At 52.6% G+C, this 15,331-nt stretch overlaps 3 protein-coding genes across 3 annotated transcripts; 1 reads left to right on the forward strand and 2 right to left on the reverse strand.

Annotated features, from left to right (window-relative positions):
* The first annotated feature begins 336 nt into the window (after positions 1-336).
* Positions 337-13,302, forward strand: LOC108049882 (nascent polypeptide-associated complex subunit alpha, muscle-specific form). The gene is made up of 6 exons (XM_017131266.2): positions 337-743; positions 1,189-1,794; positions 1,860-3,114; positions 7,118-12,409; positions 12,472-12,702; positions 12,765-13,302. The coding sequence occupies exons 1-6, from the start codon at positions 738-740 to the stop codon at positions 12,953-12,955; spliced, it is 7,581 nt and encodes a 2,526-aa protein (XP_016986755.1). The 5' UTR covers positions 337-737; the 3' UTR covers positions 12,956-13,302.
* LOC108049884 (sulfite oxidase, mitochondrial) lies at positions 3,178-5,365 on the reverse strand. Its single transcript, XM_017131267.1, has 2 exons — positions 4,159-5,365; positions 3,178-4,096 (listed from the first exon to the last, which is right to left on the reverse strand). Exons 1-2 carry the CDS (start codon positions 5,066-5,068, stop codon positions 3,282-3,284), a joined length of 1,725 nt encoding a protein of 574 aa, XP_016986756.1. The 5' UTR covers positions 5,069-5,365; the 3' UTR covers positions 3,178-3,281.
* A 223-nt stretch (positions 13,303-13,525) lies between the features above and the next one.
* On the reverse strand, positions 13,526-15,277 carry LOC108049885 (L-xylulose reductase). The gene is made up of 2 exons (XM_017131268.2): positions 14,868-15,277; positions 13,526-14,016 (listed from the first exon to the last, which is right to left on the reverse strand). The coding sequence occupies exons 1-2, from the start codon at positions 15,173-15,175 to the stop codon at positions 13,596-13,598; spliced, it is 729 nt and encodes a 242-aa protein (XP_016986757.1). The 5' UTR covers positions 15,176-15,277; the 3' UTR covers positions 13,526-13,595.
* Positions 15,278-15,331: the final 54 nt, after the last annotated feature.

Raw genomic sequence — 15,331 nt, forward strand, 5'->3', positions numbered from 1 at the left:
TTTGATAGCGCCATCTATGACACATGTATCGAAAATCTTCCTTTTTCAAAATAAAAATATCTTTATTTAAGACCAGCAGCAACGTGTGAATTTTGTAGTCTCAATTATTTTTAATAGCGCTAGCTATGAGTCATGTATTGAAACCCTATTTCTTTTCAAAATAAATAATATTTCTTTATATAAGACCAGCAGCAAAAGTGATTTGAAAGTCCGTTAAATTAATTTTGTAGTCTCAATTATTTTTGATAAAGCCATCTAGGAGTCATACTGTAAGATGGTATTTTTCCTTACTGCGAATACGGTTACTCTGGCCAAAACATTCCGCCCACCGATAACTTCCACGTTATCGACAGTCGTCCACCTCTAGCGAAAATTTCATGCGCCAAAAAACGTAAACTAAAGGAGTTTTATTGGAATTGCTGCGATTTCAAGGACACCCATCTGCCCAATGTGCAGCGTTACGCAAAACTGAGACCAGGCCCACCAGATTATTAGAACTGCTGCAGTGCATCCTGCGTACGGCGACGTGGAAAGGAAAACGGAACGTCCACCTTGTGGGTGGTGGTACAGCAGCGCTGGAAGAAGAAGAAGCGGCATCGCTGCAGTCCAGTTAATAAACAAACGCATAGAAAGCCCGAGAACAGGGATTGAATCGGCGGCAGGACAGGATGTCCAGCTGGAAAAAGTGAGAGTGATCTTTGCACTTGAACCTGCAACACAGGAACATCGAGATTAAGATGCAGGTGAGTGGGCGGAACCAAAACAAAACATTGGAAATGACACAACTGCACGTAATTTAATTGATATCCCGTTTTTTTTGGGTAGGATTCTTGGAATGTAACGGCTATAAGATTCCTATTAACTAGTGATTAAACGAAATATTTTATTTTGATAAACATATGTACATATGTAGGTAGCCTAATCCCAGTAGCCATTGGCACAAATGTCCGATTTGAAATATATTTCTCAAAAATCCATTGAAATTTTAAATCTTATTTGTATGAGTTTTCTGGAGTAGTTAGCTTAACACGGAGCTATCACATCATATTAAAATTAATAAAATCAACGCAACAAGATGAAGGTGATTAAAAGAATGGAAAACTTACCATTCGCTCTAGCAAAACTGAAAAAGGACCACTCCATATCGGCAACTGTTAACTAAACCTAAACCCTTACCCTATTTTCCAGCAAATGGACGACCCGCCATTGCTGCCCGTGGGCACGGAGGTGAGTGCCAAGTACAAGGGCGCCTTCTGCGAGGCAAAAGTCAGCAAGGTGGTGCGCAACATCAAGTTGAAGGTGGCCTACAAACAGGGACTGGGCTCCGGCATCGTCTCAGATGACGCCATCAAGGCGCCGACGGGCCAACTGCGCGTGGGTGCCGTGATGGAGGTGCGCCATCCGGATCGCAAGGAGATCGTGGAGGCCACCATCACCAAGATCCAGGACTGCTCGCAGTACACGGTGGTCTTCGACGACGGGGACATCACCACGCTGAGGCGGACAGCCCTGTGCCTGAAGAGCGGCCGTCACTTCAACGAGAGCGAGACGCTGGACCAGTTGCCCCTGACCCATCCGGAGCACTTTGGCAATCCCGTGGTGGGCGGACGCAGGGGCAGGCGGCGCGGGCACCTTAACGAGGACAGCTCCGACGACGACGACGAAAGTGACGCCAAGGAGGTGGTCAACGAGAAGGAGGAGAACATCGGCAAAGTGGTGTGCGTGGAGACAGAGTCCAAGAAGAAGGACAAGGAGAAGTGGTTCCCGGCTCTGGTGGTGGCGCCCACAGCACAGGTAAGTCTACTCGGGATGGCATCAATGAAACACAGACCTGATTTCAATATTTCTTTCCCATCCAGGCCACCGTGCGCATCCGTGTTAAGGACGAGTACCTGGTGCGCTCGTTCAAGGACGGCCGCTACTATACGGTGCCCAAAAAGGAGGCCACCGAGTTCACCCGCGAAGTGGCTAGCAAACAAGATGTGCCTGCTGTGCAGGCGGCACTCGAGTTCCTGGACAGTAGCATCCTGCCGGCCCACTGGGACAGAGACTCGCTGTTCGGCCTCTCGAACATCTCCAGCGATGACGAGGGCGAGATAGACTCGGACTCCTCCGACGACGAGCCGCACGAAGAGAAGGATAGGTTTGTGGCCCAGCTGTACAAATACATGGACGACCGGGGCACGCCGCTGAACAAAGTGCCCTCCATCCAAAGCCGGGACGTGGATCTGTACCGCCTTTTTCGGGCGGTGCAAAAGCGAGGTGGCTACAACCGCGTCACCTCGCAGAACCAGTGGAAGCTAATCGCCATGCGGCTGGGCTTTACGCCCTGCACGGTTAGCGTGATGAATCTGGTGAAGCAGGCGTACAAGAAGTTCCTGCAGCCATACGGCGATTTCCACCGCAAGTTGGGATGCTCCATGCTGATGACCTCGCGCAACTCCAACCGCAGCAAGGGCCGAAGCCTGGTGCGTGCCAACTCGGTGGCCTCGCCCAAGCCCATGGAGACCCAGAAGACGGAAACCATCAGCAAACTGGCCCAGCCCAATCAGACCAATGCGGTGGCTTCAACTTCGACCTCTGCAGCAGCAGCAGCGGCGGCCTCTGCTGCCCCGCCGAGAGCTGTATCCACTGCCTCGCAATCCGCCGCCGAGGAGTCGGGCAACACCAGCGAGTCTAGCGTGGTGGTGGAACCGCCCAAGAAACAAAGGAAGGGCTCAGCGGCCAGCAGTCAGCAGGGCAAGGTCAAGAGTATGGTGGAGAAGTACGAGGAGAAGTCCACCGCAGGACCGAGCACTTCGGCTGCGTCAGCTGCCGGCGGATCGGGAGCCAGCGGGTCTGCAGCCACACCAGCCACTGCGGGAGCACCTTCCACGCTGGCTAGCTCATCCTCAGCCACTTCTGGAAGTTCTGCTCCCATTGCCACTGCTGGAAGCAACAAAGATGCCGAATCAGATCTGCCGCTGGCCAAGATCAAGGCAGCGGCTGCTGCAGCCGCTTCGACCAGGCACAGCATGGAGAAGGAGACCAACATCAGTTCGGGCAGCAGTGCCTCTGCCTCAAGCAAGGCCAATTCCACGGAGATGCAGCGCAGTCGAGATGCCTCGCCATCGGGTAAGTGAAAACAATCGGCAAATAAGGTCAGGGTTAATTGGGATCAGGAAAAACACTTGTGCCTGTGTTGACAGAAATCGATTCTTTATTTGTGTATGAACAATCCTTAAATCCCATGTTTCTAGACAGAAACCTTCATGCTCCTCCATAATATTTAAGTTATTTCTTCAGACAATCTTCACTTTGACCTTGTGATAGGCATTGGCCAAAACACCGCGTAGATTCCAGATGTGCTCGAACTTCTCCGGCTGCACATTGTAAGCCGAGTCGACGGCCTTGGCCCAGATCTCCACGTCTCCGGCCTTCCTTTGGGCCTCGGAAATGGGCAGGCGAGCGGTCCACAGGGACCAGCCGTAGTGCCTGCCATCGGGTATGTCCTCCTGCTCCAGTTCGGCCACGTGCCAGCTCAGACCCTCGTCATTGGTGAGGTCCACCCGCACTATCTTCCTGCCGCCCCCGCTCCACGCATAGCCCCTCACCGTGATGTGTCCCTCGTCGTCGTCCACTTTCACCCTCGATCCCGGCTGGGGCGTGCAGATGGCCGAGGTTACCGGCATGGCCTGGATGGCCTCGGACTTGCCGAAGTCCACCGTGTCCCAGTCCGTGCTGGGGCTGAAGCCCTTGTAGTCGTTCTGCTGCCAGTGCGAGTCCGACTCCTGATCCGCCACTACAATTCGCGTCAGCCACTTCACATTGCGGGCGCCCACTGTGCCGGGTACTATAACCCGGATGGGATAGCCGTGATCTCGGCTCAGCGGCTCGTCGTTCATCTCGTAGGCCAGGATGACATCTCCCCGAGGATCCAGAGCTTTGGAGAGCGGTATGGATGCCCCGTATGGGTGGGAAGTGGGATCCAGGTCGGCGCCTTCGAAGATCACGTGCTTGGCCTCGTCCGGTTGCACGCCCTGCTGCTTGAGGACGTCGCAGAGTCGGGCTCCCGACCACTTGGCATTGCCCACGGCACCGGCGCCCCACGAAAGGCCTGCCGATAAATGGCGATGAGGTTTATGGAAAAGTCAGAGAGATGTGCGCAAACAGACTCACCCTTTACAGCCTTGACTTTGGTCATCTCGGAGCGCCGATTGCCGCCGCACATGATGGCCGCCGTCACCGAGTGTTTGGGCAGGGCCTTGATCCCCTCCAGCGTAAGGGTCTGCTCCTTCCCGCCGACGCCACCACCTCCACCATCGATCTCCAACTCGTAGTCCTCGGGACTGATCACCGGCACTGGCAGGTGGTTGCGCACATAGAACAGCTCGTTGGGCGTGTAGAACTGCTCGGCCAGCAGGCCAATGGGTGGCTCCGCGTTGAAGGGCCTCTTTGAGGCGGGCTTGAGCAGGGCGTGGCGCTGCGGCTCTTGCGACCAGGGCGAGCCCAGCTCATCGTCCACGCTGGTCACCAGTTCACCCTCTAGATTGCCAATGCGGAAGCCCTCCAGCAGCTCCAGAACCTCCAGCGTGTTGTGCTGCTGGTAGATGGCCCAGAAGGGATCAATGGCACTGCCGGCAGCCATCAGAATCTTATCGCCACCCGGGTGATTCTCGGCAAAGTCCGTGACGTCGTAGACGCCCAGGCCGTAGGTGACCCAAATGCGATTCTCGGGGCAGTTGTGCGGCTCCACTTGGTCGGCCCTGTAGGTGGGCAGTTCCTTTCTGAGGGTCACGTGCCAGAGTCGGGCCAGTGCCTCCTGCTCCTCCTCGGTGGGGCCCTTCTGCTCCTCGAGCAGGACATGGTGGTGCCTGTTGGTCAGCCAGTGGAAGCCTAGTGTTAGGCCACCTGCCCAAAAGGCGGCATAGAGCATTTGCTCCGGTCTGCTGCCCGGGGAACTCCACTTATGTTGCTGCTCCTCCCGGTCCCCATTGCTCCTTCCACTGGTGGTCACTAGGAAACGCCGGTGATGCTGGTGCCGCCTCTGGTAGAGCAATCCCGCCCAGCTGCGCCTCAGCAAGCGCATGATTATGTAACCGAGAACTCCGCTGTCGCCGGGAAAACACTCGTTTCGAAATAAGTCCAAACCAATCTCAAGCTCCTCTGCTCTGCTTCTTGCTGCTCCGGCGAATCTGATTTTGTTGATTTATGCGGCCCCCAAGTGATATGTCTTGTATTTGTCCACTGGCGACATTGGCCCCTGCAGCCTCTGCCCCCAAATCAGCGTTGGTTTAATTGATAAGCAATCTTAGAAAGCGCTAATTCGGGTGTTTACCGCCTGTTTGTTGACAACATAACAGACCATATCCCCGATTCGATATTTTTTTCACTCGACAACTCTGTTTGGGTTTGTTTTTAATACCCTAATAGAGAGTACTATCATTTTGTCCAGAAGCCTGTTCCACTAAAAAAGTTCATTAAGTTCTTCAAACTTAACTCACAGACAATTTTAAACTTTCAAACCAACCGAAGTAATGGCATTGCAAAATGTAGTTCTAAACATGAAAAAAAGGAAACGTACCAAAATCTTCAGAAATTCTGGGAAGTTTCTCAGACTTTTTCAAAACCATCAATAATTTGTTCAGATTTCTTGAATACTCCAGTACGAGTTACATTCGTTTTGGTCAAAAGTGTATTACTCTTAAGTAATTTAATAATTATTTGTATCCTAAAATCAGAAAAACAACAAAAAACTGCAAATTCAAAAAAACCTATTTCGTTACATTTCAAAAACATTTGGGACACCTAAAGATTTTAATGCGATTTTCAAACCAACTCTTTTTTAAGTTTTCCTCTTTTGTGGGGGATATTATTTTAGTAGTTGTTTGTTATAAGAATGGTGTTTTCGTAGCTGAGCTAGAATAAATATCGGAATACTGTCGGGAAAATAGTTTTATCTTAACCGAAAAAGTGGACAAAGTTGATATCACTTATTGGTAGGGTATAAAAACTTTGGCTTTCTTCTGTTTTCCTTTTATGTAACCACGCACGAAGTACTCTCACGCCGGCAATAACAACCGCAAGTATCGATACAAGTATCGATACCGCCACAAAAACAGTCGGTCAAGAGTAATTAACTAAATATGCAAGTTAATAAAGGAACTAAGCTCGTTAAAAAACTCAATTCCGTAGATAAAAAGCTCTGACAAAAGCACTTGTTGCTTTGTTTTTTTTGTGTGCCTGATACATACATATTTGTATATTTGATAAGGGAAGGAAATATATTTCTTTCTCTTTCGAATTAGAGGTATTATGTTGAAATGATTATAGATAACAAAAATAAGCAGGAGGAAAAATGTTAGTGGTTGTATAGATACTTTATAAATACCATTTTCAATTTATAACCACCTGTTCATTTTGAACTTTTGCTTGGTCTCTTTTGGGGGAAATGCTAATTAATAAACTAGTCCTCTCTTTTCAACTGGGAAGCTTTTTACAATACTCTATAGTAATATTTGCAGATAATGCTTTTATGTTGTTTAATTTATTATTCTCGTAAGTTGTATACTTCCGTAGCATCTTACCATCTCTTTCGAACCAAGATATCTCAGAAATGTTTATAAATAAAATACAAAAATGCGCAAAAGCTTGTGTAAATAAATATTAATTGCTTCGGGTGATTGTTTCTGTGCTGTTTCTTAAGTTATCATTCATAATAATTCATCCTAAAGTTACACTTCATGTTTAAATACTGATTGTGAAGATAAAGTTTTGACAGTTTTGTAAGAAATTTATGTATTTATCCTCGTACAATGACAAAATCAAATTATATACCATAACTTGGCCTTTATAATAAACTAATACAGTTTTCAATAATTTTAAAATGACTCACATCAGTACAATGGCTAAAAAATTAAAAAGAAAAAAAGATACCTTTGGGTCGCTTTCGTCTTTCTGCAAATTATACTATTAAGATATCGGGGTCGCAGATCATATCATATTAGGGTTACCAAAAATCCTACCTTCTGCCCATCTCGATTTGAATAAAATATAGTTGGAAATGGGGATTATTAAATAGCTCTTCCCAGAATTTAAATAAGCAACCCCAATGACGACTACCCCTTTCTTCTTTCAGTCACTGCACCGCCTCCAACCGCTGCAAGCACATCCGCTCCAGCTGCAGCCGCCCAGCCGGCGTCCACCAAGAAGGAGAAGCACCAGCGGAGCAAGCAAGCGGATCGGGATAAAGAGAAGGACAAGGACAAGGACAAGGAAAAGGATAAAGACAAGGATAAGGATAAGGACAAGGACAAGGATAAGGACAAGGATAAGGACAAAGATAAGGACAAGGATAAGGACAAAGAGAAGGAGAAGGAGAAGGATAAGGAGGAGAAGCAAGCGGGCAGCGGGAAGCGCAAGAAGGAGAAGATTAGCGTGGAGAAGATCGACACGGGCGACTTTGTGGTGGGGATCGGGGACAAACTGAAGGTGAACTACCACGAGAAGAAGTCGCCCAGCTCGCATGGCAGCACATACGAGGCCAAGGTCATCGAGATCAGTGTCCAGCGGGGAGTGCCGATGTACCTGGTCCACTACACCGGCTGGAACAATCGCTACGATGAGTGGGTGCCGCGCGAGAGGATTGCCGAGAACCTGACCAAGGGCTCCAAGCAGAAAACCCGCACCATAAGCACCAGCAGTGCGAACAGCGGTAGTGGAGGCGGCGGAGGAGGTGGCTCCCTTTCGGGACAGGGTTCTCTTCCGCCGGGCGTAACGGATAAGCATCAGTCGGGCAAGGATGGTGGCTCCAAAATACCACCCTCAGCTGGAAATTCCTCTGGACCCGGAGCTCCCCCTGGATCTCTGGGCGGATCCAGTTCCACACCCTCGCTGCTGTCCACTGTTGTGAAGACCCCAACGACGGGAGGAGCCAAGCGGGGACGGGGACGCAGCGACTCCATGCCACCGCGCTCCACCACACCCTCATCGGTGGTGGCCCATTCCGGTCGCACCAAGTCCCCAGCTGCCTCGCAGCCACAACTGCAGCAGCAGATGAAGAAGCGCCCGACGCGCATCGCACTAGGAGCCACCATTTCACGTCGCGTTTCCGATGCCTCGATGGCCTCCGAATCGGATTCGGACTCCGATGAACCAGTGCGGCGTCCAAAGCGACAGAGTGCCAAGGAGAAACCGCAGACGGGCAAGGCCCAGCCGCCGGGAAAGGGGCGCGTGAGCAGCAGGGCCTCCTCGACGGCGCCGGCTCCCCGTCCCAGCGATGATTCCGAGGAGGATGAGGAGGAGGAGGAGGACGAACCGGCGGCGACAAGAGCTGCTCCCTCGAAGCAGCAGCAACAGCAGGCCACCTCTGTGCGGGGATCCCGGGCTGGGGGCAATCGCGCCATGAGCAGTGGCGCCGCTTCCGCCAAGGGACGCGACTATGATCTCAGCGAGATTCGCTCGGAGCTAAAGGGATTTCAGCCGAAGCTTTTGGCGAACGCCGTGACCAACGAGGAGCGCAAGGATGTGACGAAGAAAGAGTCCTCTGTTGAGCCCGTCCTGCAGGACATCAAAAAGGAGCCCAAGCTAGAGTCCTCGGCAAAGAGCAGCTCCACGGAGCTGTCCTCGGAAACCGAGTCCTATGTGGACGAGGACTCGCAGTCCTCCGACTACCGCAAGCAGCCGAAGGCAGCAGGAGCTGGCAAGAAGGAGCCACACGCCACTCCCTCCAAATTACATCACGAGCAAGTGTCCAAACGGGAGCTGTCCGTCAAAGAGGAGCCACTGAAAATAAAACCCAAAACGGAGCCCAAGGAGGAGAACACCAAGAGCAAGCCCTTCCTGTCGGGGGCGGACATCAAACCCACCGCACTGATAGCGCCAGCTAGATTCGGAAATACCACATCCGGTGCCAGCTCTTCCACGGCCAAGTACACATCTGTGATTGTGGAGAAACCCCTGACCATTGGCGGAAAGAAGGCAGCGGAGCAGCATGTGCCCAAAAAGGCAGAGCTGCTTAAGAAGCAATCTGCCGGAGCAGGAGCCCCTGCAGCCAGCTCTTTGCTGGCAAGTCAGGAGTCCAAGAAGTTTGCCGAACCGGTGGCCAGTTTGAAAGTGGAACTACCGGCAGCTTGCTCGCCCTCGTCGTCTTCCTCATCGTCCAGTTCCTTCTGCTCGACTGGATCCGCGGCGAGCTCCAGTTCAGCCACTCGATCCCTGCCGGACATGAGTAAGCTGGAGATCAGCAGTGGCACTGTGCCGGGAACTTCAGCCGCAGCAGCGGCATCCCAGCCAGGCAGTGCCACGCCACTCAGCTCCTCCAGCGTCGCCAAGGAGTCGAAGTACAGCAGCAGTGGAAGCAGTGGAGCTGCGGGATCGGGACTAAGCATGCGAAAGCTGCTTTCCTCGGATGTGTACGAGTTTAAAGACACGGAGCCCTTTGAGTTCGAGAAGCGCATCTCGCCGATGGCCTCAGTGGGCGGAGCTGTGACCGCTGGAGCCGCCGCAGCGGGAGCAGTTGTGGGGGCAGGAGCTGCCTCGGTGATCACAGCAGTGATGCCAACACCAGGAGCCTCCGGATCAGGATCAGCGGGCCCAGCAAGTGCCCCTTCTGCAGCACCAGCGGTGGTCAGCTCGGCGGCCAGGAAGCTGGCAATCAAGGCCTGCGCCATGCATCAGAGTCTGGAGCAGCACCAGCTGCCTCCCGCTGGCCACGATCGTGGCTACGGTGCCATGACCTCCGCACTGACCGCGCCAAAGCTGAAGAAGCGAGGATCTCCACTGAAAGAGTCGGCCTTGGGCCTGGAAAAGCCGAAAATCTATAAGCTGGACAAGGAACAAGTGCAGCAGCCGGTGGAAGCGAAGGCCCAGCCGCTGACGCCTCCCACTTTAAAGGTGCTACAGCCCGCGGGACAAGTGACTCCTTCCACGTCCAATCCAGTGAAGATGCACACGCCACCGGCAGCCGCAGGAGCAGCCGTTGGATCCGCTGTGGGTACGCCCACCACATCGGGTGGCCACTCCCTGCTGTCCTCCGCTCCTCCCAGCCAGCTGGCGCCGCATCATGCCACGCCCTTCGATGCCCTGAGGAAGTCACCCAGTTTTAATCTCAACATCACCGCCCTGAATGAGGAATTGGCACAGACCGTCCAGGAAACCACTAGAGTCCTCACGGACGCACTTCAGCCACCTACAACGCCTGGGCCACCGCCTGCGCCGGCGAGTGCAGCGTTGCCTGCCCCAGTGACACCAGTGATTACGCCCACGCCCACTGCTGTGCCGGCCGCCCCTAGCTGTCCCAGCACACCGCCCACCGGAGCCAACCCAGTGCTGGCCTCGCCCAAGCTGAGCACTCCGCCCCAGGTCACCCAGTCCAGCAAGCAGCCGCCCGCTCCCCACATTGTGGGCAGTCCCTTCATCGAGACCAGGAACGTGTTCGAGCTGAGCACCTCCAACGAGGGCAGCGGCTACAGTTCCGGCGAGTCCAAGGACAACAAGCTGGAGAAGCTGGAGAACGTGAAGATCCTGCTGGCCGGGGCAGCAGGACCCTTTGACCTGGATGCCGGCAGCTACGAGCAGAAGACCAGCTCCATAGCGGACAAGGTGCTGAAGGCCATCAGTCAGAAGAAGGAGGAGGTGGAGAACAGCAAGAGCAAGCCGCCGGTGGAGGCCGTCGCTAAGACTCCGACCAGCGACGAGGTGGTGGTGGCCAGCCCGCCAGCCAAGCTGGACCTAAGCAGCAGTGCCATCAAGCTGGACACCCTTAAGCTGCTGAGCGAGCCACTCAAGATACAAACAGGTCCGCTCCTGGGTGAACTCTATAGACCCGGTCCGGCGACCAGCAGTCCGGAGACCAAGTCCATTCTGGAGTCCTCGCTTCCGGCCAAGAACAGCGAACTGAGCGAGACCATACAGAAGCTGGAGTGCGCCATTCAGCAGCGGAAGACGCCGGTGGGTGGAGCCCTCTCGCTGGCCAGCTCCACGGCGGGAACACCGCCCACCGCCCACACGCCGAACTCCACCGTCACCGCCGGAGCCGGATTCTCGGACGAATCCATGGACAGCACCGACTCCGAGCAGCGCCTGGTCATCGAGGATGTGATTGCGGAGGAGCACACCACCACCACGACGACTGGCGAACAGAAGAGCCCGGGATCCGGACAGGAGGAAGGTCAGACCACCACGGCCACCATGGTGACGGCGGCTACAGCCGAAACTGAGGGCACCAGCAGCAGCACTCCCACGCCCCCGGTCTCCGCCCCCGTAAAATTGGAAGTAGGTGGCAAGGCCCTTCCCGGAATCCAAGCTCCCATTCCGCTCAAGCCATCGGAGGGCAGTTCCTTTGCTGGAAAGCTCACGGCGGTGACTCAGCCCCCTCCGCTGGCCAAGCTCCAGCAGCAGGAAGAGGTGGGTCAGGCGAAGAGCATGAGCAGTTTTGGCATCCCCATCGTGCTGCCCGAGATCCCCGCCTCTGTGGTGGTGGCAACGCCTGCCCTGATGGTGGCCTCCACCGCCGCCGTGATGCGTCACAGTCCCGGCTCCACGCCGAGCTCGCCCGCGCCCGTCCTGATCTCGCCCAAGGCGTACCTGACCGCACCGAAGGTGGGAGAAGTAGGGGGACTACTGCTGAAGGCCTACACGGGAGTGGGCGGAGCGGCGGTGACGGGAGGCGTGGCAGCTGCCGGAGGCGTAATAGCAGCGGCCGGAGGAGCACCCACGGTCATCTCCACCTTCCCCCAACAGCAGCAGCCGGCCAGTGTGCTTCAAGTTGCGTCTGACATCCCTGCCAGCTACATAATAGATGCTGACATCGCCGAAGCCCCCAACAGCAGCTCCCCGGTGGTGGCGCGACCCTTTGTGATGCACGCCGTGAGCAAGGAGCTGTACAATGTCGTGGCACCGGCGGCCAGCTCGCCCCTGATCAGCGATCCGCACAACGAGTCCATCAACTTGCTCTGCGAGGAAACCATACCGGGCAGCCCGGCGCCCAATTACGGTGGCTCTGAGCAGCTGCCCCCCGCCGCGGGCTTGTCCCTGGCCATTGTGGGCATAACGCCTCTGCCGCCGGAAACACCGCCACCCGGAGCCATTTCCGCCATCCAACAGCAGCAGCAGCATCAACAATTGCAAGCCGGGCAGCAGCAGCAGCAGGCGGCCAAGACGGGAGAGGTGAATCCCTCGGCGCCCAACAGTTCGCCAGACTCTGCCAGCCAGGATGAGAGCGGCGAGGAAACGAAAAAGAATGCCGAGCACGAGCTCGAGCACGAGGATTCGGGCGGCCTAGGGGCGCTGAACAAGCGCAAGCGCACCCGGAAACCGCTGCCGATGAGCGCCCAGGCGGCGGCAGCCGTGACCGCTCAGCTGCAGTCGTTGACCAAGAGGCGACGCCAGGTGTCCGGGATGCGCAGCCAGAAGACGACAGCCACCACAGGTACGAGGAGCCCTCTTCCAACCTCATTAACTAGTATTCTAATGGCATCTTGACTTTTCCAGCTGGCTCCGATACCGACGACAATTCGGATAATATAGCGCCAACGGTGGGACAACAGCAGCAGCAGCAACAGCAGCGGCAGAGTGCCCGCCAGCAACTGTTGCCGCAGGACAACGCCCAGCAACAGCAGCAACATCAGCTCATGCAGCAGCAGGCGCAGCTGCAGCAGGGAATCCAGTCCGGCAACCAGTCCGGAGTGCGTCCATGTCCGTACAACTTCCTCGTGGAGCTGGGTGAGTTTACCTCGAAGTGCCTGCTATCTATTCCTTCTCTTATTGCTCTCTTCCTACCTTAGATCCTTCGCTTAGCTCGGACGAGTGCATCACGATCCTGCGCAAGCAGATCCAGGACCTGCGCAAGGCCTACAACACCATCAAGGGCGAATTGGCGATAATCGACCGCCGGCGCAAGAAGCTGCGTCGCCGGGAGCGCGAGAAGAAGCAGCAGCAGCTGCAGAGCCAGCAGCAGGGCAAGATCTGTGCCTAGCTTGGATGCAATCCACATCCAGCGAACAGCGACAACGGCAATTGCAGAGAGGTTGCAAGTGCAAATGCAAATGACTTTGAAGCCGCAGAAGGGAACGAATGAAGTTCGTTGAAAATGAATTACGAAGAGTAGAAATTGTAAATCTATGGACTTTTTTTTTTCCATTACTAGTTTGTAGGCAGAATTCTTTAGGTTTAAGCAAAAAATCGCGTCTGTATATTTACATTTCATAAGATGTATGTATTCTTAAGCAAAAAACGACACTTTATTTGACTTATTTTGGAGATTTGCTAGATTTTGTAAAAGGATAGTAGCAATTTCAATAAAAAAAAGGTTTTAAAAGAGAATTTCAAATTATTTTAACATTTTTCAAAAATTTTAATGGTACATCACAGATCATTATACCACAAGCTTTTCAAAGTAGTACTTTGAGGTCGAATATCTGTATCTCTATTTTTGGCCACTTTTCTGCAAAGTCGGTTTACCAAAAAAGTTTAAATTCTTTGCGATATTTTCGATAACATACATCCAAGTATGTAGAAGTATAGGTCGGCCAAGGATATAAAACAGTTTTTGTGCTGGCTTTATGTTTTACTTTATCGAACTTCCGGATTTCACATTGGAGTTTTAAAATTTATTCTTAGGAAACGGCGTAGCCTCCTTCGAGAAGGATGTGGTGACCGTTCACGAAGCTGGACTTGCTGCTCAGCAGATAACCGGTGGCGTCCACGACCTCCTGCACCTCGCAGAATCGGTTCAGCGGAATGTGGGCCAACAACGGCCCACTCTTGGCGGGATCCGACCAATTGTCGGCGCCCATTTTGGTCAGCACCACGGTCGGATTGACGGAGTTGACACGGATCTTGCGCGGACCCAGCTCCAGGGCCAGTGACTTCGTCAGCGAGTCGAGGGCCGCCTTGGTGGCACTGTAGGCGGTGTGGCCACCAAAGGATCGGGTCGACGCTATCGAGGACACGTTGACGATGGAGGCTCCATCCTTGAGGCGGGGCAGCAGGGCCTGGGTCACACTGAAAACCGCCTTTATGTTCACATCAAAGTGGCTAGAAGAAAATGTATTTGTTTTAATCCACAAGAAAACCGTAATCCTCATCCTAGATACCCGATACTCAGTCTTATACATATATATTCCCAGCATGGAAACTACTCGTCAAAAAACTAATGTTGCAATGGGGGAACTCCAATATTTGGGCTAGTACTTACAATTAAAACTAGGTAAAATACGTTTGGGGGTAGGTCCAATTTTTGGAGGTCAGTTGAAGTTCTAGTTGCCCTGATCGTGATAATCGTTATCAGAATTCATGAATTCGGTGATCATGATCTTCCAAAAACAGCGAAACTTTTTTGATAAGAGCGCCGGTCTGTCAAATGATCAAAGCAACAAGTGGAGGCTCCTAAACACTATCAAATTTTGAAAATAATTTGATTTTAAAAATTCAAATGGATTACAACAAGAAAACGCTTACTACTTTTAAAATTTGTAAGTACGAATTTAAAATTAGCTGATAGGTATTAAAAATAAGCATTTGAACTTGTAGGTGTTTATATTATGTTTTGAATTTTCTTATAAAAATAAAAAATCCAATAAAACAATAACAACGTTTGCAGGGCAATAATTATAAGCAATTTGATAAGATAGCTGTTTTGTTTTGTGTGCTGGCATTTAAAAATTAAACATTTAAAATTTAAATGTATTTATTTTTCTGTGCACTTAAGAATTAAATTTTTTGGGTTTCAAGTCGAGAAAAAATTAATTTAAAATTTAAAATCAAAAGAAGAAAAAAAGGTTTACCATGCAAGCCCAATATATGTAAATTATAGGACAAGTCTTAAAGTGATTTGTGATTTAACTTGGGTCAAGTATCTTGGAGTTCTTGGGAGAATCGCCGCTTACGTATCGAAATCCTGTTCGGTGAGCTCCTCGAACGGCTTGATGATGGCCACGCCCGCGTTGTTGACCAGTCCGTCCAGTTGAGGCACCTTTGCCAGGCCCTCGCGCACCGCCTGCCACCTGCTGAGGTCGAGGAGCAGGGGCTGGATGCGCTCCGGTTTGAAGGCCACCAGCTCCTGGAGCTGCTCCGGCTTTCTGGCCACCGCGATGACGATGGCTCCCGCGGATGCCAGCTGCTTGACTAGGGCCTGGCCAATTCCGGCTCCTGCTCCGGTCACCAAGATCACCTTTCCCGCAAGATCTGCCCACATAGTGATCGCTGCTCTATTTGTAATCGCCTGCCGTGGAAAGTTCCCTTCCGAGTATTTACGCGGAGATCGCAGACAGAACTGAACTGGAAATAGTGTTCACATCTTATCGGGGCAATATCGCCGGCCAGAGCTTTCTCCGGACAACCAGAGATCGGG

The sequence above is a fragment of the Drosophila rhopaloa genome, unplaced genomic scaffold (assembly GCF_018152115.1).
Source record: "Drosophila rhopaloa isolate 14029-0021.01 unplaced genomic scaffold, ASM1815211v1 contig_3, whole genome shotgun sequence".
Taxonomy (NCBI): Eukaryota; Metazoa; Arthropoda; class Insecta; order Diptera; family Drosophilidae; genus Drosophila; species Drosophila rhopaloa.